Consider the following 21916-nt stretch of genomic DNA (forward strand, 5'->3'; position numbering starts at 1 on the left):
CATGGGAGAAGGGCATTCATGGAAATTGCCCAATCAATAATAGGTTCCCAAATAGTCCAGTTAGTTTATAGTTTCTCCCACAATTTAATTAAAATACATGGTTAAAGCCATTAAAGGAAACATCGGATGAAACCTGCTTACCATAAGAGTCAATGCATGTGATGGGGCCTACAACCTCAGATGGGTTGCTGACAGAACCAACAGCATTTCTAGCAAAGACCCGGAATTCATACTGGGAATTCTGAGTCAATCCAGAGACAGTGAATTGAGTCTCAATAACATTGGTGAAGCTAGCCTTGGTCCATCTCCCATCTGGAAGGTCGCGCCTCTCAACAATGTAGCCTGTAATCTTGCTTCCTCCATCAAAAGCTGGTTGTTGCCATGAAAGGTTGACAGAGTTCTTTGAGATATCAGTGATCCGCACATTTCTTGGGGGTTCTACAATAATGAGAAAGCAGGTCAGTGGCACTCATCTTGCTTTGAGGAAACGAACTTTTACATTTTTCAGTTATCAGAACTGCTCTGTACGTGACAGTTACATACCGCAGGCATCAATGGCCAAGACTGGTTCAGATGGGTGACTGGGCTTTCCGATACCAGCAGCATTCTCTGCATACACCCTGAATTCATAAATAAGTCCAGCGCTGATTGTTGTAACTTTGAAGTGAGTTGTACGGATGATCATTTTGTTGGCTTTCTGCCACAAAATACTATTTCTGTCTTTCATTTCCAGGTGGTAGCCCGTGACTGCACTACCTCCATTGGACACTGGTTCGTGCCAACCCACAGTGATGCTTTCTCGAGTAACGTTAGATACCCAGGGTGTAGATGGTGGTCCAGGTGTAGCTAGGAAAGAGAAAAAACCCATAGGTTAAGACACACACTTAGCACATGTTTATAGTAAACGATATGGGGTGTCTAAGGTCAGCAACTTACTGTATGGTAGTTTGACAACCACACACACTGAATCTATATGATCACTGATGCCGAAGCGATTTTCTGCCTTGATGCGGAATTGGTATTCTTCTCCTGTGGTTAGTTTCATGACTTTAATCATGGTTCTTGCTACTGTTGCTGACACTTCAGACCACACTGCAGTACTTGTTTCTCTCTTCAGGACAATGTAATTGGTGACGTGGCTTCCGCCATCATACTTTGGTGGCTCCCATTTGAGAGTCACACTTTCTTCAGTTATATCACTAATGGCTACAGGGCCAGTAGGGGGTCCAGGCCTGTCCAGCACAATGATGTTAATGAAAGTTTTGGTGGTTCCACTGGAGTTGGCAGCAGTGATCTCATATCTTCCAGCGTCAGTGGTAACACTTTCTTTGAGATTGATGGTCAGGTTCTCAGCGGTAATCTCAGTATTAAATCTCATGGTGGCCTTCAGTGGTACACCATCTCTTGATAAGGTCACTTTGGGTAATGGTTTTCCAGAAATTGGAATGTCAACTTTAAGGTTGGAACCAGCTCTTACATACACAGTGTGACTTGGGAAATTCTTCATATCAATTTCGGGTGGTTCTGGAAAAAAAACAAAAAACAAACAGAAGTATAGAAAATAAAGGTTAAAAAAAATGCCTGTGAAAGAATTAACTTAACCTAAATGCAGAAAATGAAAATTTGCTTTTGCATAAAATTAGACCTACCTAGCTGGTCCTTGATGAGGACAGGAAGCAGGAGCTCCCTGGGGTCACTCAGACCAGCTTGGTTTTCTGCAAAGACCCGGAAGAAGTACTCATGACTCTCTCTCAGACCGGAAACAACGTGGTGGGTTGTCTTCACCACAGCGCACTTAACCCACGTTTTCTGTCCTTTTTCAAGTGCTTCGACGACATAGTGTATGATTCTGCTACCACCGTCGTGTTCTGGCTTCAGCCAGCTCAATGAGACACTGTCTTTGGATACACTTGTTACACCAAGCTTTTCTGGTGGGCTTGGTTTTTCTAAAAAATAAAAAGGAAGCATTGAAAGAAAGAGAACATGTATTTACAACATATCCCCTCACATGCATCCTTCATACATTGTCAGAGAAAAACCTGTAAATCAAAGTGATGTATGTATTTTGACCTGAGTCTACTTATGTGACAACTTTGGATTTTTAGCCAGCCAAGGCTCCACTAAGCTATGCCATCATATGTTACAATATTCAAATTTAAATTATGTTTCAAATAACAAGATAAAATGATAAAATTTGCTCAGAATTCATTGCGGGTATACAATGGAGGAACAATAGAAGCAATCTTATCAGACGTTTCATATAGTTTTTGTACATACACTAAATGTATGTGTAGTTAGTAGACTTAATTCTCCTTAAATCCAACAGACCTCATGTTGACTTTCTAGCTATGTCAACTTTTAGATTCATTTTGTGCTATGGCATAAATATTTTGGGGGTGCAAACTGAAAGTCTTTTAATGTACAATATGACTAATTAGAGCAATTCACATTATTCTAGCAAACTATGGGTCTATTTTGTTCTTGTACCTGTTATTTTGACTCCTTCCTTTGTCTCAGCTGGCACACCAACACCAAACTCGTTCTCCCCAGAGACTCGGAAGTAGTAGATAGCTCCTTCCTGTAAGTTGGTCACTTTGTAAGAGAGGCGGTTGCAGTTGTTAGTGACCGACACCCACGCCTTCTTGCTGGCCTCACGTTTTTCTATGTGGTAATTCTTCACCGGTGCTCCGCCATCATTTTCAGGAACATCCCAGGACAGCATAGCAGTTTCCTTGGTTACTTCACGTACAGTAATATTGGCTGGAGGCCCCGGGGAATCTAAGACTTTGACGACGAAGGTCATGGAAGCAGCGCTCAGCACATTCTGAATTGTCAGCGTGTATTTTCCAGAATCATTTCTGTTGGCATTCTCAATAGTAAGTAATGTACGAGAATCTGTGGAGTCGATGTACGCTCTCGTGCGGAGGTCGGTGTCGGGCTTACTCCAGGAGACGTTGGGGATTGGTCTTCCTCTGAAAGGAACTGTCATGGTAAACGAGGACCCAGCCTTGACAATCAAGGTCTTCCTCATCTCACTGTCAACGTCAAATACAGGTTCTTCTTCTCTCTCTTTGGCTACCTGGGGATCGGAGCTATCACTGGGGTCACTGGCACCCATCTTATTGAGTGACCTCACTCTAAAAACATACTCGTCTCCTGTTGTTAGCCCACTCATTGTGTATTCTGTGCCTCTGAAGCTCTGAATGGCAACTTTCCAGTCGGTTTCCTCAGACTTTTTGTATTCTACGGTATATCCCGTTATTGGAGCCCCACCGTCAAACAAAGGTTTAACCCAGCCAATGGTGATTGTTGTCTTGCCCGAGTCCACTATTTTGGGTTTAGATGGAGGAGATGGCAAGAACACAGGGTCTTCTGCTCGAACCAAGGGAGAAGTTTCACTTGGAAGACTCAGGCCGGCAGCATTTTCAGCAAAAACCCGATACTCATATTCACATCCTTCTCGGAGTCCTGTGGACTTCACTCTCAGATCATACACTGGCTTCTTGTTCACACGCATCCACCGTAGACTGTTTTTCTCACGCCTTTCGATTATGTATCCAGAGATGTCACTGCCTCCATCAGTCTCAGGTCTTGACCAGCAAAGTGTCATGGAATCTTTGGTCACAGATGTAATTTCCAAAGATGTGGGTGGGCTAGGAGTGGTGAATGGATCTAGCGCCTTCACGGCCATGCTCTCCAAGGGCTCACCAACACCATATTTATTAACACCAGTTACTCTGAAGATATATTCGTTGCCTTTGAGTAGCTTGGTCACTTTACAAGATGTTGTCCTTAACTCTGCTTCACATATGGTCCATGCAAGGCGGCTTGTTTCACGTTTTTCTACGATATAATAATCAATATCTGCACCGCCATCTTCCTGGGGACGTCCCCAGGAAAGGGAGCACTTCTCAGCAGTGAGGCCATTTATTTCAAGTGGCCCTGCTGGCGGGCCAGGCTTATCAAGTACTTTACAGTTAACTGCCATAGTCCGAGTTCCTGCCACATTCTTCAGTGTAAGGACATACTGCCCAGTGTCTCTTCTTACACAGTCTTTAACTGTTAATGTGGTAGTATAGTCTGTTGAGACAATTTCTGTTTTTGCCCTTTCTTCAATTTCTACCCCATCTTTGGCCCAGGAAATTACCGGCAGAGGTCGCCCTGCAATGTCTGCATTTATCTTAAGGACTTCTCCGGCCTTGACAATGATGACATCTCGGAATTTGACATCCATCATAATTCTTGGCGCCTCAACGTCGTCTTTCACCGTGATAGGTCCAGTGGATTCAGATGGCTCACTGACTGAATCAGCAGCATTTCTTGCAAAAACCCGGAATTCATAACGCTGGTCTTCAGTTAGCTCAGTTACTTCAAAGTATGTTTCCTGAACGTTGGTGAAATTGCACTTCAGCCACCTGCCGTCCGGTAGCTCTCTGCGTTCAACAATGTATCCGGTGATCTTCGCTCCACCATCATAACGTGGTTTAGACCACTTAAGTGACACTGATTTTCTTGTGATATTGGTGACTTCAGGTTGTCCAGGAGGGTCACAAGGGTCTCTTGCAGGGACCGGTTCACAGGCTTTACTGCATTTACCAATTCCAGCGATATTCTCAGCATATACACGATACTCGTACATCAGCCCCTCATCCAGACCAGAGACCTTCATCTGAGTATCTGCAATGAGGACTTTGTTTGCTTTTGACCAGAGAATGCTGCTTCTTTCTTTGTATTCAAGGTGATAGCCAATCACTTGGCTCCCTCCGTCATTAACTGGTACTTGCCAGCTTACAACCATGGTAGATTTTGTGGCATGCACAACTTTAGGAGTACCAGGAGGCCCAGGAGGGCTGAATGGATACTCAGCGACAACGGCTGAGGACTCACTGTAGGAACTCTTTCCATACCGATTCTCTGCACAGACACGGAACTGATACTCACTTCCTGTTGTCAGACGGACTATCTTAATGGATGTTCTTGCCACTGCTTGTGAAACTACCTGCCACGTTGTAGAAGTGGTTTCTCTCTTTTCAACAATGTAGTTGCTAATTTGGCAGCCACCATCATACTCTGGAGGATTCCAAGAAATAGACACATTGTCACAACTAACTTCATCAATTCGTATGGGTCCTGGAGGTCCTGGCCTGTCAAGGACAATGACAGTAATAGGAACTGTTATGGATCCAGCAGTATTTGAAACACATAGTTCGTAAGTTCCAACATCTTCCCTTGAGGCTTCTTTAATAGATAGGGTTGTTACGGTCTTTGAGGAAGCTACGTTGACTCTAGTTGTCTCTCTAAGGACCTGACCATCTTTTTTCCAGGCCACGGTAGCTTGAGGTCTTCCTTTAAATGGTATGTCAATTTTGAGTTGGTCATTAGCCTTAACGTTGAAAGTATTAAAAGGAAGCTCAACGGAGGGCTTTATTTCAATGTCTTTTGCAATGACTGGCACCCCAAGCTGTCTTGGGTCGCTTCTTCCTTTTTCATTAACTGCAGCTACCCTGAAGACATACTCTTCCCCTGCAGTTAGGCCAGATATAGTTGTCTCCAAAGTCTTCACTTGTGTGCATGCGCTCCACTTTTCACTGCCCTTTGTCTGCATTTCCACAACATAACCAGTGATCTTGCTGCCGCCATCGCTCTCTGGCTTCTCCCACTTAATCGTAGCTGTATTACGGGTCACATCTACAAGGGTTACCCTTCCAGGTGGGAGTGGTGGTTCGGACACTTTGACAGGCTCTGCTGTTTCGGCTGGCAAACCAATCCCATATTCATTAGAAGCCAGGACTCGGAAGTAATAAGAACACCCTTCTTGTAGATTTTCGATTTTGAAAGTATTCTTAGTGCAGTTGTTTGTAATGGTAGCGTAAGCTTTTCTTGTAGTTTCTCGTTTTTCAACGATATAATTTGTAATCTTTGCTCCACCGTCAATAAGTGGTGGCTCCCAGGACAGCGTCACCGAGTCTTTCTTCACTTCTCTTATGGTCAGATTCACGGGTGCGCTTGGTGAGTCAAGAACTCTGACATTGACAAAAGCCGTTTTGGAGCCACTGTTGTTTTCTAGGGTGAGGTTGTATCTACCACTGTCAAATCTGGTCACGTTGTCAATCACCAGCATTGTATAAGAACTCGTCACCTCGATCTGGGCTCTTTCCGTGAGAATGCCTTCAGCCTTTTCCCACTTAACTTCAGGTTCTGGGCGGCCTTTGATAGTGACAAATAGGCGCAAAGTGGCACTTGCACGCAGAGTGACCACCTTTCTGAGATCAGCATCCAGTTCTATTTCTGGTGCTTCCATCCTCTCCTGAGCAACAACGGAGCCTGGTATCGTTGCAGGCTCACCTACACCTTCAGTATTGAAAGCACAGATGCGGAAGTTGTACTCTGTATTCTCCTTAAGCTTGGTCACTGTGAACTGCTTCCCTTGTAATCCCGATGGTGGCGTACAGGTAGTCCATTCGTCAGCCGCAGCTTTTTTGAGCTCAATCACATATCCTCTAACGGGTGCACCACCATCATAAATTGGCTTATTCCATGCTAGGGAGACAGAAGACCTGGAGGTGTCTGTCACTTTGGGGTTGCTTGGTGGACCTGGTGGATACAAGGCATCACATGCACGGTAGAAAACGGACGGCTCACTGGGTTCCCCGACACCAGCTGCGTTCTCAGCAGCAACTCTGAATTCATAGGAGTGGCCTTCTGTGAGGCCTGTCACCCTGAACCGAAGGTCTGTTAATGTTTTCTTGTTGCACTTGGTCCATCTGATGCCTTCCTTATCTCGCTTTTCAAGAATGTACCCCTCAATTTCAGCACCTCCGTCATCCACTGGACGTGTCCATGTTAGTACCATAGAGTCTTTGGTGATGGCTGAGGCCTCGGGTGTTGAAGGAGGACCTGGACGCTTGTATGGGTTACAGGCTATCACCGGTTCAGACTCCAGGGCCTCTCCAATTCCATATTTATTCACTGCCATAACCCGGAAAATATACTCGTTCCCAGGAAGCAACTTCGTGACTTTGTAGTTGAGGGCCTGTACTTCATTTGAAACCTGGGTCCAGGAGAGTCTGCTTGTCTCTCTCTTTTCAATGATGTAATGTGAAATACTAGCACCACCATCTTGCAAAGGTGGGTTCCATGCCAGGTAACACTTTTCGGCTGTAACTCCAGTAACTTTCAGAGGTCCTTCGGGAGGCCCTGGCCTATCCAGCACCTTCACGGTAATAGGTATAGTCTTGGTGCCCCCGACATTGCTGAGTTTCAAGGTATACTGTCCCCCATCGGTGCGTATACAGTCCTTGACAATGAGAGTCGTTTTCTGCAGAGTAGATTTAATTTCCATCCTAGCTGCTGTTTCTTCGAGTTCGTTCCCATCTTTTGACCATATGATGTCAGGTATGGGTTTGCCACGGATATCAGCTTCGAGAACAAAGGTCTCTCCTGCATGAACAATGATGACATCTCTGTATTTAGGATCCAGCGAGGCATTTGGTGCATCGATTTCATCCCTTGCAGTGATGGCGCCACTGCTTTCAGATGGCTCACTAAAGTTGTCAGCCGCATTTCTTGCAATGACTCTAAATTCATATCTTTGGTCTTCTACAAGCCCAGTCACTGTAAACTCAGTTTCCACAACATTGGTGAAGCTGGCTTTCATCCACCGGCCGTCAGGAAGGTCTTTCTTTTCTACGATGTAACCCGTTATCTTGCTGCCACCATCATAAACAGGTTTCTTCCATTTCAGCGTGACGCTGTTTCTTGTAATGACGATGGCTTCAGGTCGACCAGGTGGGTCACACGGATCACGCGCAACATAGCACTCTGACACTTTGCTAGGCTTGCCAATGCCCACAATGTTCTCGGCAGAAACCCTGAACTCATATTCAAGCCCTTCATCAAGCCCCGTTGTTTTGAATTTGGTGTCTTGGATGGGGATCTTATTCAACTTGACCCACAGGATGCTATTCTTTTCCTTCTGTTCAAGATGGTAGCCAGTCACTTTGCTGCCTCCATCATTAACTGGCTCATGCCACTGCACAAGCATTTGATCTTTGGAGATAGATGTTACAAAAGGGGTTCCAGGTGGTCCAGGCTCTTTAAATGGATATTGTACAACAACGGGCTTAGAATCCAGGGGAGTGCTTTTCCCATACCTGTTCTCAGCAAAAATCCTAAACTGGTATTCGGTGCCTGTTTTCAGTTTGCTTATTTTAATGGTTGTCCTGGCAACTGTTGCTGACACCATCTGCCAGTTGGTAGTGGTAGTATCTCGCTTCTCTACAATGTAGTTGCTGATTTGGCACCCACCAGTATAGGCGGGAGGTTCCCAAGATATGACCACAAAGTCTGCACTAACTTCATCAAACTTCACTGGTCCAACGGGAGGACCAGGCTTTTCTAAAACAATAACACTGAGGTTTTCTGTTGCTGTGCCTGCACTGTTTGTTGCTGTGACACTGTATTTCCCGAAGTCATCTTTGCTGCTTTCTTTAATGTGTAAAATAGTCGAAGTAGCCGTTTCTTCAACATTTACTCTGGTGGTCTGTTTAAGAGGCTCACCATCTTTGACCCAAGAAATTTTAGGTCTTGGTCTGCCTATGACTGGAATTTCTATTTTCAGATCCTCTCCCGCTTGGACACTATATGTATTAAATGGCAGCTTAAAACTAGGCTGGATGGTCAAGTCCTTGGCTATGACAGGAATGCCAAGCACTCTCGGGTCACTTTTTCCTTTCTCATTGTAAGCTTTGACACGGAACTGATATTCTTGCCCGGAGCTCAGGCCACTAACCACTGCATTACAGACTTTGGATTCAGCCACAACGCTCCACTTTTCTGTTCCTTTGGGCTGCATTTCAACAACATAGCCCAGAATTCTGCTCCCTCCATCATGCTCGGGTTTCTCCCACATAAGGGATGCACTGGTCTGGGACACGTCAGTGAGTGTGACCTTTCCTGGTGGGGAAGGAGGCTCAGAAGCTTTCACAGCATCAGATGTCTCCGTGGGAACACCAACCCCAAATTCATTCTCTGCCATGACTCTAAAGTAGTAGATGGCTCCTTCGGTCAGGTTCTCGACTCTGAAGCTCGTTTTATTGCATTTACTACTCACGTTAGCATATGCTTTTCGAGTGGACTCGCGCTTGTCGATGACATAGTTCTTGACCTTTGCCCCACCGTCAATGATAGGTGGCTCCCATACCAGAAGGACAGAGTCTTTTCTCACTTCCTTGACAGCCAGATTCTGTGGCGGTCCTGGTGTGTCAAGTACTTTCACGGTTACGAAAGCCGACTTTGATCCGCTGCTGTTCTCCAACTTGAGGATGTATTTCCCGGCGTCGTTTCTGTCACAGTTATCTATTGAGAGTTGGGTGAAGTTAATTCCCTTCTCAATTTGGACCTTATCTGTGAATTCACCTTCCTCTTTTGACCAAGTGATCTCAGGCGTTGGACGACCCTTGAATGGAATATGGATTCTGGCAGATCCACCAGCTCTGACAACGATCCCTTTCCTTAACTCAGAGTCAAGGTCAAGTTCAGGTGCCTCGAGTTTATCTTCCGGTTTCACCGTACCAGGAACTGAGGCAGCCTCACCTAAACCAACTTTGTTGAGGGCGCAAACTCGTATTTTATATTCTTGGTGTTCGATTAGTTTGGCAATTTCAAATCGAGTGACTCTCAGGCCAGTCTGTGGAGTAACTATTTGCCATTCTTCTTCATCAGCTTTACAGATTTCTACAACGTAGCCCAGGATCTCACTGCCGCCATCATAGATAGGTTTGCTCCAGGCAAGTGTAATTGAATTTTTAGTGGTGTCTACAACGTGTGCATTGGTGGGTGGGCCAGGTTTGAACACAGGATCACATGCCTTATAGTAAACGGTAGCAGGACTTGGTTCTCCAACTCCAGCAGCATTTTCTGCAGAGACTCTGAATTCATACTCATGGTCTTCTGTTAATCCTGTCACCCTGAGTCGCAAATCTGTAATGCGGCGTTTGTTACACTTGATCCACCGAATGCCACTTCTGTCTCTCTTCTCCACAATGTAACCAATGATCTCACTGCCACCATCACTGTCTGGCCGATTCCAGCAGACTGTCATGGAGTCTTTGGCAATGTTTGTGACTTCTAAGCTCTTTGGTGGTCCAGGAAGCACAAATGGATTTTTCATGAGTACTGGAGCAGATTCCAAAGGTTCCCCGACACCGTACTTGTTGACAGCCATTATTCGGAAAATATATTTATTCCCTTCTAAGAGCTTGGTAACTTTCAGAGAATTAGTCACAACTTCTGAAGCAACCACAGTCCATGCAAGTCGACTGGTTTCTCGCTTTTCTACCACGTAGTGAGAAATGTCACTGCCACCATCTTGAAGTGGTGGAGACCATGCCAAAGTGCACTTTTCAGCTGTGACTCCAGTAACCTGAACTGGCCCTTCTGGTGGTCCTGGTCTGTCTAGCACTTTCACATTTACTGGAAATGACTTAGACCCGGCAACATTCGAGGCTCTTAAAATATACTGTCCACCATCAATTCGAATGGCATCTTTTACAATAAGTAAAGCTTTGAAATCTGTGTTCTTTATTTCACACCTGGCAGATTCTTCAATTTCCTTGTCTCCTCTTAACCACTCAATGGTGGGTAGGGGTTTTCCATGGACATCGGCCTCAAGCCTGAATGTTTCTCCAGCATTTACCACTATTGTGTCTCTGAATTTTGGATCCATTGAAATTCGTGGGAGTTCAACCTCATCCTTGGCAGTTATTGGTCCAGTACTGTCAGAGGGTTTACTTATTGCCCCAGCTGCATTCTTTGCAATGACTCTGAATTCATATCTTTGATCTTCAGTAAGACCTGACACGGTGAATTGAGTTTCAATGACATTTGTGAAACTGGCTTTCATCCAGCGACCCTCGGGTAAATCACGTTTCTCTACGATGTAACCTGTGATCATACTGCCACCATCGTACACAGGCTTGGTCCACTGTAAAGTGATTTCATTTCTCTTAACTATTATTGCTTCTGGGGTACCTGGTGGGTCACAGGGGTCTCTGGCTACATAGCATTCAGAATTCTTGCTTGCCTTGCCTACCCCAACAATATTTTCAGCATAAACTCTAAATTCATACTCAATGCCTTCTTCAAGGTTCAGTGCTTTAAACTGGGTGTCATGAATAATGGTTTTGTTGACTTTTGTCCACAAAATACTATTCCTTTCCTTTCTCTCAAGGTGGTAACCTATGACTGGGCTTCCACCATTATTGATCGGTTCATGCCACTGTACCACCATAGACTCTTTGGAGATGGCTGTGACAAATGGCGTTCCTGGAGGGCCTGGTTCTTTGTAGGGATATTGAGCTACAACTGGCTCAGACTCCAGAGCAAAGCTTTGTCCGTATCGGTTTTCAGCAAATATTCTGAATTGGTATTCTGTACCCGTTTTCAGCTTGGTTACTTTGAGGGTCGTTCTGGCAACAGTAGCAGAGACGACATCCCATACTGTGGTGGTTGTGTCTCTTTTCTGAACAATGTAGTTGGTAATTTGACAGCCCCCTGTATATAAGGGAGGGTTCCAGGATAATGTGATGCTCTCAGCACTGATCTCATCAAATTTAACAGGCCCTTTTGGAGGATCAGGTTTATCTAGAGTTATGATTTCAATAGCTGCTGTTTTCTGACCCACCACATTGGAAACTGTGATTCCATACTGTCCACCATCATCCTTATGAGTTTCTTTAATGCTGAGTGTGGTGAGGTCCAGGGAGTCGGTAACATTGATTCTTGTGGTCTGCTTCAATGGCATCCCATCCTTAGTCCAGGAAATGCTTGGTTTAGGACGTCCAGAAATTGGCACTTCTATTTTCAAGTCTTGGCCAACCTGTACACTGTAACTGCTGAATGCTGGTCTCACGTCTGGCTCGATGACCAGATCTTTGGCGATGATTGGAACCGCAAGGGACCTGGGGTCGCTTCTTCCTTTTTCATTTACAGCAATGACTCTGAAAAGGTATTCTTCTCCCTGAGTTAGGTTGGTAATAACTGCGTCAAGGGACTTCACCCTAGCACACTCTGACCACTTATCAGTGTTTTTAGCTTGCATTTCTACGATATACTGGATGATTTTACTGCCACCGTCATGTTCGGGCTTTGTCCAACTGAGAGAGACACTGTTTCTGGTGACATCATCCACAGTTATTTTCCCTGGAGGTTGTGGGACTTCTGCAACCTTGATTGGATCTGCAGTGCGGGCAGGCAAGCCAATACCGTATTCGTTCTCAGCGGTAACCCTGAAGTAGTAACTGCAACCTTCTTGGAGCTGATCGATTTTCCACGAATTCTTATGGCAGTTTGTTACAACTGCAGCATAGGATTTTCTTGTGGCTTCTCGTTTCTCAACAATGTAATTTTTAATTTTTGATCCTCCGTCCAACAAAGGAGGTTCCCATGTAATTGATACCGAGTCCTTGGTGATTTCTGTGACTTTTAAGTTGACAGGTGGGCTTGGTGTGTCCAGGACCCTTACCGTCACAAAGGCAGATTTTGTTCCACTGCTGTTTTCTAGTGTGAGAGTGTATTTTCCACTATCATATCGATTGACATTGTCAAGAACAAGAGAGGTGAAGCTGCTAGTGACATCAATTATAGCTGCGTCCCGGATATCACCATCAACCTTCCCCCACTTGACTTCTGGTGTAGGACGGCCTTTTATAGGAACAAACAGCCTTAAGGAACCACCTGCCCTTATATTAATCACTTTCCTTAGTTCAAGGTCAAGGTCTATATCAGGTGCTTCAAGTTTTTCTTCAACCATTACAGGCCCAGGGACATCAGCATGCTCCCCTACTCCGGCCTTATTAATGGCACAGATCCGGAAGTTGTATTCATGCTTTTCCAACAACTTCTCGACTTCTAGATTTGTCTTATTGATTCCAGTTGGTGGCGTACACATTGTCCATTCACCAACACTCACATCACATTTTTCTACGATGTATCCTTGGATTTCACAGCCACCATCATAGATAGGTTTGGTCCAAGAAAGGAAAACCGAAGATCTGGTAACATCCATGACTTTGGGGTTGTTTGGAGGGCCTGGCTTATAAATGGGGTCACATGCCTTCTGGTAAGCAGAAGGGGGGCTTGGTTCACTAAGTCCAGCAGCATTTTCAGCGGAGACTCTGAATTCATAATTGTGATTTTCTAACAGTCCAGTCACTCTCAGGCGCAGCTCTCCAATTAGACGCTTGTGGCATCTTGTCCATCTTATGCCTTCTTTGTCCCGTTTTTCTAGAACATATCCTAGAATCTCACTGCCACCATCAGACGCTGGCCTTTCCCATACAACAATCATTGAGTCTTTGGTCACAGCTGTAACTTCTGGAGCTTTGGGTGCATCTGGGACTACAAATGGATTCTTGGCAATCAATGACTCAGATTCAAGAGGTTCACCAACACCGTATTTGTTCACAGCCATTATACGGAAAATATATTCATTGCCCTCAAGAAGCTTCAGGACTTTACAGCTGAGCGTTTGCACATTGGCATCAACCAGAGTCCAGACGAGGCGGCTGGTTTCTCGCCTTTCCACAATGTAATTTGTGATGTCACTCCCACCATCCTGAAGTGGGGGTTTCCAAGCTAGAGTACATTTTTCTGCTGTAACCCCTGATATAGCAACAGGTCCCTCAGGTGGCCCTGGTCTATCGAGAACTTTGACATTGATAGTAACTGATTTCTCCCCTGCAACGTTTTTGGCCTTTAGGATATAATTGCCACTATCCACACGTACCGCATCTTTGACACTGAGACTGGTGGCAAAGTCGGTGCTCTTAATTTCTAACCGAGCTGTGCTTGAAAGCTCCTGGTCACCCTTTACCCACTGAGTGGTCGGTATTGGTTTGCCATATATATCTGCATCGATCTTGAATGACTCACCAGCTTGAACCACAACCGTGTCCCTGTATTTGGGGTCCATGCTTATTCTGGGTGGCTCAACCTCATCTCTTGCTGTGATTGCCCCTGTACTTTCTGAGGGCTCACTGAAAACTCCTGCAGCATTTCGAGCTATAACTCGAAACTCATATCTATGATCTTCCAGTAGGCCAGTTACCTCAAACTGGGTGTCAATGATATTTGTAAAACTGGCTTTCATCCAGCGGCCATCAGGCAATTCTTTCTTCTCAACAATGTAACCAGTGATCTTGCTTCCACCATCGTAGGTGGGTTTCTTCCACTGAAGAGTCACAGAGTTCCTTGTGACAATGATTGCCTCTGGCCGACCTGGTGGATCGCATGGGTCATGAGCAGCATAACATTCTGATGGCTTACTTGGCTTGCCGATGCCTACGATGTTCTCTGCAGACACTCTAAATTCATATTCAATGCCTTCTTCAAGGCCAGTTGTCTTGAACTTGGTTTGAGGAATAGGTGTCTTATTCAGCTTGACCCAGAGGATGCTATTTCTTTCCTTGCGCTCTAGATGGTAGCCAATGACTTTGCTCCCACCATCACTGACTGGCTCATGCCATTGTACCTCCATGCTGTCTTTGGAGGCAAGCGTGACGAATGGTGTGCCCGGTGGCCCTGGCACTTTGAATGGGTACTGGGCAACAACAGGCTCTGAGTTGAGGTAGGTACTCTTCCCATATCTGTTTTCTGCTGCAATTCTGAACTGATACTCACAGCCAGTCTTTAGTCTGCAGGCCTTTATGGTTGTTCTTGCAACCGTAGCTGACACGATTTGCCAGGCGGTTGTGGATGTGTCTCGTTTCTCTACAATGTAATTATTGATAGAGCTTCCGCCATCATACTTTGGTGGTTCCCAGGAAAGAGTGACACTGTCTGCTGTCACTTCATCCATCTTCACTGGTCCTGTTGGGGGCCCTGGCTTGTCAAGAACGATAACATTAAGGGTTTCAGTGGCTTCACCTGCCGAGTTAGTCAGTTTAACCGTGTAATGTCCAACATCTTCTCGGCAGGCTTCCTTTATTGTCAGTAGAGAATTGTTTTCCGTGCTCTCTGCATTCACTCTAGTTGTTTGCTTCAGAGGTATGTCATCTTTATGCCAGGTGACAGCTGGTGGAGGGCGTCCAATGAATGGTACATCAATTTTCAGGTCTTCACCTGCCAGTACCGTGAATGTATTGAAGAGGAGTTTGAAGGCTGGTGGGATAACAAGGTCTTTAGCAATTACTGGCACACTCAGTTGTCTGGGGTCACTGATGCCCTTTTCATTCTGCGCTGAAACACGGAAAGAGTATTCCTCACCCTGGATCAGGCCGGTGATGGTGGCTTCTGTGACTTTCACTGTGGCACACGTGGCCCATCTGTCACTGCCTTTGCTCTGCATCTCTACAATGTAGCCTAGAATTCGGCTGCCCCCGTCATGTTCTGGCTTCTCCCAAGAGAGAGACACACTGTTTCGTGTGACATCCGTCAAAGTTATCTTCCCTGGAGGAAGAGGTCGCTCCGATGCCTTCACAGACTCAGCTGTTTCGGCGGGCAGTCCAATGCCATATTCGTTTTCAGCGAGGACACGGAAATAGTAACTGCAGCCTTCTTGCAGCTGGTCTACCTTCCAGGACGTCTTATGGCAATTCGTTGCCACGGTTGAATATGCCTTTCTTGTGGACTCTCGCTTCTCAACAATATAGTTCTTTATTTTTGAGCCTCCATCCAGGAGAGGAGGCTCCCACGTCAATGTGACAGATGTCTTTGTGACCTCCTTTATCTTTAGATTCTGTGGAGGGCCTGGCGTATCTAGCACTCTAACATTGACAAACGCCGACTTGCTGCCAGAGCTGTTTTCTACCGTTAGTATGTACTTGCCACTGTCGAATCTGTTAACATTTCCAACAACAAGCAGGGTGTAAGAGCTTGTGGATTCAATGCTAGCCTTGTCCAGAGATTCTCCATGCTCTCGGGCCCACTTGACCTCAGGTGCTGGTCTCCCTTTGATGGGAACAAAGAGCCTCAAGGTGCAGCAGGCTCGTATAGTGACAACTTTGCGTAAGTCAGCATCCAGTTCTATCTCTGGAGGCAACATTCTTTCTTCTGCCTTTGGAGTTCCGGGAACAAGGGCAGGTTCCCCAAGTCCCTCAGAATTCATGGCATAAATGCGGATTTTATATTCCTGATTCTCTATGAGGCTGGTGATGGTATAGGAAGTTGCCTTGAGCCCAGCTGGTGGAGTGACAACCTGCCATTCATCTTCTTCAGGCAGGGCAATCTCAACCATATACCCAGTGATTTCTGAACCTCCATCATAAATGGGTTTATTCCACGCAATTGAAATGGACGACCTGCTTGTATCAAGGACACGTGGGTTACCCGGTGGGCCAGGTTTAAACACAGTGTCGCAAGCTTTATAAAACGGGCTGGTAGCACTCGGAGCACTGATTCCAGCTGCGTTTTCTGCCATAATTCTGAACTCGTATTCATGTCCTTCTGTCAGCCCAGATACTTTAAATCTTAAGTCAGTCAGAGCTTTTTTGTTGCATTTTACCCAGCGCTGGCCAGCTTTATCACGCCGCTCCACAATGTAGTTGATAATTTCACTTCCACCATCAGAGTCAGGATGCCCCCAGCAGACGACCATGGAGTCCTTGGTGATAGTTGTAACTTCCGGGTTCTTGGGTGGGTCAGGTGGTCCATATGGATCCACTGCAAGCACAGGTTCTGATTCAAGTGGCTCTCCAACCCCGTATTTATTTACTGCCATGACACGGAATATGTATTCATTCCCTTTCAGGAGCTTAGTAACCTTCAGCTTTGTTACTTGGACTTCTGTGGCAACATTTGTCCATGCCAACCTGCTGGTTTCACGTTTCTGTACGATGTAATGATCAATTTTGGCACCTCCATCGTCCAGTGGAGGCAACCATGACAACACACACTTCTCTGATGTCACATCAGACACAGCCAAAGGTCCCTCAGGTGGTCCCGGTCTATCAAGAACTTTGACATTGAAAATGTGTTTGGCAAAGCCACCAGGATTGGTTGCTGTCAGGATGTAAGCCCCACTATCCGTTCTTGAGGAATCCTTGTTTATCAGATGAGTGGAGAAGTCTGCAATTTTTATTTCTAATTTCCCTGTGCCTTCAAGCTCCTTTCCATCTTTAGTCCATTCCATTGTTGGAGGTGGGCGACCTGAAACATCAGCTTCCAACTTGAATGCTTCGCCAGCTTTTAATGTGATGGTATCCTTAAATCTAACATCCACCATTATTCTTGGTGCCTCCAGGTCGTCCCTGCATGTGATGGCATCTGATGGCTCAGACGGTGGACTGATGGCACCGGCAGCATTTTTGGCAATCACACGGAACTCGTATGCAGCATCTTCAGTTAGGCCGCTGACCGTAAATTCATTCTCTAAAATGTTGCTGAAGTTGGCCTTCAGCCATCGTCCATTAGGAAGGTCCCTCTTTTCAACCACATAGCTAGTAATTTTAAAGCCTCCGGTATATTCAGGCTTAGCCCACTTCAGTGCCACTGTGTGTCTTGTAATGTTTAGAGGAACTGGTTTCCCGGGTGGGTCAATGGGATCCAAAGCAAACATTGGTTCAGATGGCTTGCTTGGCTTGCTCTTGCCTGCCATGTTTTCTGCAATTACTCGGAATTCATAAGCAATGCCATCGGTAAGTCCAGTTGATTTGAAAATGTTGCCTGGTACTAATGCTTTGCTCACAGTCTGCCAGAGGATGCCATTCCGTTCTTTCCTTTCAATGTGATATCCTAAAATGGGGCTTCCACCATCAGAAAGTGGTTCATGCCAGCTGATTGTCATGGAGTCTTTGGTGACTGCAGTAACCTGAGGGGTACCGGGAGGCCCGGGCACCTTGAATGGATAGTTTGCAACTACAGATGCAGATGTGATGCCCGGTCCAACTCCATATCTGTTTTGAGCCCTTACACGGAATTGATACTCCACTCCTGTGGTCAGACGAGTTGCTTTATAGGTAGTACGTATAACAGTTGTTGCTAACTCCACCCATGTAGTACTGTCTGTCTGTCTCATCTCTACTACATAGTTGCTTATTGGTACACCTCCATCATTCTCTGGTGGCTCCCAAGAGAAGGTTACAAAGTCAGATGAAACTTCATCAAATTTAATGGGTCCAGTAGGTGGTCCTGGAATATCATGGACTTGAATGGTTATAACGTCACCAACCTCTCCTACAGTGTTCTTTGCTGTTAATGGATAGGGTCCACTGTCACTTCTGACACACTCATTGATATTTAAGATGGTTGACGTTGCTGTGTTTTCAACATTAACTCTCTGTGTCTGTTTAAGGATTTGGTCTCCCTTTTTCCATGTGACTGTGGGCTTGGGTCGACCAAGTACTGGGATTTCAACTTTGATGTTGTCACCAGCTCTGGCAATGACTAGCTTCTGATAGATGCCACGGAGATCCAGCTCTGGGAGCATCGTCTGCTCTTTGACAATGACAGGTCTGCTCTCTCTAGGGGCACTCCTGCCTGCACTGTTTACCGCCATCACTTGGAAGGTATATTCCTCTCCTTCGGTTAGGTTCCTCACCACACATTCTAACCCTTTCACTGTTGAGATGTGGGTCCACTGGTCAGACCCTTTTCTCTGGGCTTCAATCACATAGCCAGTGATCTTGCTCCCACCATCATGCCTTGGCTTAGGCCACGCCAGGCTGACTGTGTTCTTGGTAATGTCCATAATGTTAAGGCTATCTGGGGGTAACGGTGCCTCAGAGGCTCTCACAGGTTCTGTGGTTTCCGTTGGCTCACCAACCCCATATTCATTTTCTGCCATCACTCTGAAGAAATATTCACAGCCTTCTGTCAAGCCAGTCACTTTATATGTACATTTATGGCACTTAGTAGTGACTGTGGAGTAGGATTTCCTGGTTGCTTCACGTTTCTCCACAATATAATTTGTTATACGTGAGCCCCCATCTATCAGAGGTAGGTCCCAGTGTAGGGTGACACTGTCCTTTGTGATGTCTGTAGGCCTTAGGTTAAGGACAGGGCCTGGTGTGTCTAGGACTCTGACGTTAACGAAGCCGCTTTTCTTCCCAGCTGGGTTTTCGATGGTCATCACAAATTTACCAGTGTCATATCTGTTACATTCTGGAATAATGAGAAGAGTAAATGACTCTGTGTTTTCGATGTTGGCTCGGTGCTTCAGGTTGATATTATCTTTGGTCCATGTCACTTCAGGTGCAGGACGACCTTTAATTGGCACAAAAATCCTAATACTGAGCCCTGCCCTAACCACAAGTGTTCTTCGCAGCTCAGCATCTAGCTCAAAATCAGGAGCCACTTCCTTCTCTACAATTTCAACATTTGGAATCACAGCTGGTTCCCCCACACCTGCATCGTTGATGGCACTAATTCTAAAATTGTATTTTTCCTTAGTCTGAAGATCAGGAACCACAAACTGAGTGATTCTGAGGGCTGTTCCTGTTGTGTCTTTGATCCAGGCATCATCTCCTACTTTTTGATGCTCTACCACATAGCCAGTGATTTCAAGCCCACCATCATAATGAGGCTTGCCCCATGCTAAAGAAGCCGATTTCTTGGTGGTATCAGTGACATGTGCATTTGAAGGTGGTCCTGGGGGATCTGAACAAGAGAAACAAAGATAAAAGCATATGTTAGGAGTTTTGCTTTGGGTACTTTATATAAAATATCAGAAGGCTCAAACGAGCAGTGTTGGAGAAGATCACAGGTACTAACATGCAACATCTTTCATCAGAACAGGATTCGAGGCGTCACTGGGAGGACCAATCCCGGCTCTGTTTTCTGCACTGACACGGAACTCATAGGTATTTCCTTCTTGCAGTCCAGTTACTTTGCACCTGAGATCGGAAACTGGTGTTTTGGTTGCTCTCACCCACCGCAGGCCTTTCTTTTCTCTCCTTTCTACATGATATCCTGTGATCTCGCTGCCACCATCATCAGTTGGCCTCTTCCAGCTGACAGTGGCAGTGTTCTTGGTGACATTTGAGATCTCGGGTTTTCCAGGAGGGCCAGGAGGACCTACAAAAGAAGCAGATTTGTGGTAAATTCCCCAGCTACTGACCTGTCCTGCAAATGTTTCCATGGAATTCACTACTACATCTACCATATGTTCTACATACCAAATCTGTCCACCATTTTGACAGGCTCAGACTGAACGGGTTCTCCTTTGCCGTAATGGTTTACTGCTGACACACGGAAGAGGTATTCATTTCCTTGGATGAGTTTGGTTACCACATGTCTGCATGCCTGAATATCTTCAGAAACCACTGTCCACAAAAGCCGGCTGGTTTCTCTCTTCTCAAGAACATAAGCTTTAATCGGTGAGCCCCCATCTTCTAAGGGAGGTGTCCAAGTAAGTGTTGCTTTTTCAGCTGAAACATTACTGATTTCAATGGGACCTGGGGGACCAGGTACATCAAGGACTGATACCTTCACATGTTCCTCCTTTGTGCCAAAAGGATTGGTAGCGGTGATGGTATACTCGCCAGCATCCTTTCTTGTGGCATACTTAACTGTCAGCATAGAAGATGTTGGGGTTGAAGTTATTTGAGCTATGTCTGATGGTCTGATATCTTTTCCTGCCCTGGACCAGCTTGACTTTGGAAGGGGTTTGCCGAGAATGCTAATGGCACTTAAAACAATGCTATCCCCTGCCTTGACTGTTAGCCCATCTTTAATTGTTGGATCAAGGACAATGGTTGGTGCCTCTGCAAAGGAAAAATAAATAAATTCATCAGAAAATGAAGGCGGTTTAATTTTCTGCTTTTTGATTTGGGAGAAATGTAAGTTCCACATACCGTATTCATCCTTGCAAATAATGGTTCCTGTGCTCTCTGATGGAGCACTAATAGCACCCGCTGTATTCTTTGCTCTGATTCGGAATTCATATTTTCCACCTTCAACAAGATCAGTTACAGTAAAGGCACAGTCTGGGACATTAACATGGTTGGCTTTCATCCAAGACTTAGAGGGTAGATCCCGCTTCTCCACGATATATCCTGTTAATTTATGGCCACCATCGTATTTAGGTTCTGTCCAGATGAGAGTCACTGAATTCCTTGTTACGCTGATAACCTCAGGTTTTCCAGGAGGATCTAAAACAGAAAAGAAAACCCATCAAACAAACCACTAATGCTTGCTTCATGTAGCATAGCACACTCCCTCAGGCTTTGCTTTAGTAATGACTTACCAATTGGATCAAGTGCCACAACTGGCTCTGATGGCAGGCTTGGCTTGCCCACTCCAGCTAGATTGATAGCCATAACTCTGAATTCATATTCAAGACCTTCAGTTAATCCTGTCACTTTAAAATCTTTCATCCTTATAGGAGTCTTGTTAGCTCTCTTCCACAGAAGGCTGTTTCTTTCCTTGAATTCAATATGATACCCTACAAATGACCATGAACATATCAATTCAGATAGAGATTATACAGACTGGTTTGAAATATATACAGTTACCCAAGCTAGATATATTAAAAAGATAACTTTTGCTTGTTATCTATATTTTTATTTTCTGGGTGTGGTGCCACTTTCTCTCTTGCAATATACATAAATATTACCGTTTCTTTTGGAAAACCAGTAGATATTTGCTCTAAAATTACTTTCTTTATGAACTATTATATTGTTTTTAAAATAAAGTTAAATATTAATTTATATATATATATATGTATACACAAAATATTTCTAAGAAACACTGATATAAAACTCAGAGGTTAGGAGTAAATTTAATACCTGTAATTGGTGAGCCACCAGTCTTTTTGGGATCAGTCCATGTTAGAGATACTGAATCATGTCTGACATCCACAATATTGGGAGGTGGGGGAGCATCAGGCACATCTAGAGAAAGGTAGAGAATATAAGATTTAGAAGAAAGAGCCTCCACAAAGCCATATTTTGTTTCATATGTATATTTTTTCTTTTAACGC

At 45.1% G+C, this 21916-nt stretch overlaps 1 protein-coding gene across 4 annotated transcripts in view; it reads right to left on the minus strand.

Annotated features, from left to right (window-relative positions):
* Positions 1-21916, minus strand: part of Ttn (titin) — a 278578-nt gene that overhangs the window by 29597 nt on the left and 227065 nt on the right. For all 4 annotated transcript variants that reach the window (XM_017317139.1, XM_011239438.1, NM_028004.2 and 1 more), the window contains 10 exons: positions 21723-21827; positions 21182-21379; positions 20790-21086; positions 20112-20699; positions 19708-20010; positions 2488-19593; positions 1650-1946; positions 937-1524; positions 544-846; positions 142-438 (listed from right to left, as the gene is read on the minus strand). In XM_017317139.1, coding sequence (XP_017172628.1) covers positions 142-438; positions 544-846; positions 937-1524; positions 1650-1946; positions 2488-19593; positions 19708-20010; positions 20112-20699; positions 20790-21086; positions 21182-21379; positions 21723-21827 — 20082 coding nt within the window. The remainder of the gene's footprint in view (positions 1-141; positions 439-543; positions 847-936; positions 1525-1649; positions 1947-2487; positions 19594-19707; positions 20011-20111; positions 20700-20789; positions 21087-21181; positions 21380-21722; positions 21828-21916) is intronic.

The sequence above is a fragment of the Mus musculus genome, chromosome 2 (assembly GCF_000001635.26).
Source record: "Mus musculus strain C57BL/6J chromosome 2, GRCm38.p6 C57BL/6J".
In the NCBI taxonomy this organism is placed as follows: Eukaryota; Metazoa; Chordata; class Mammalia; order Rodentia; family Muridae; genus Mus; species Mus musculus.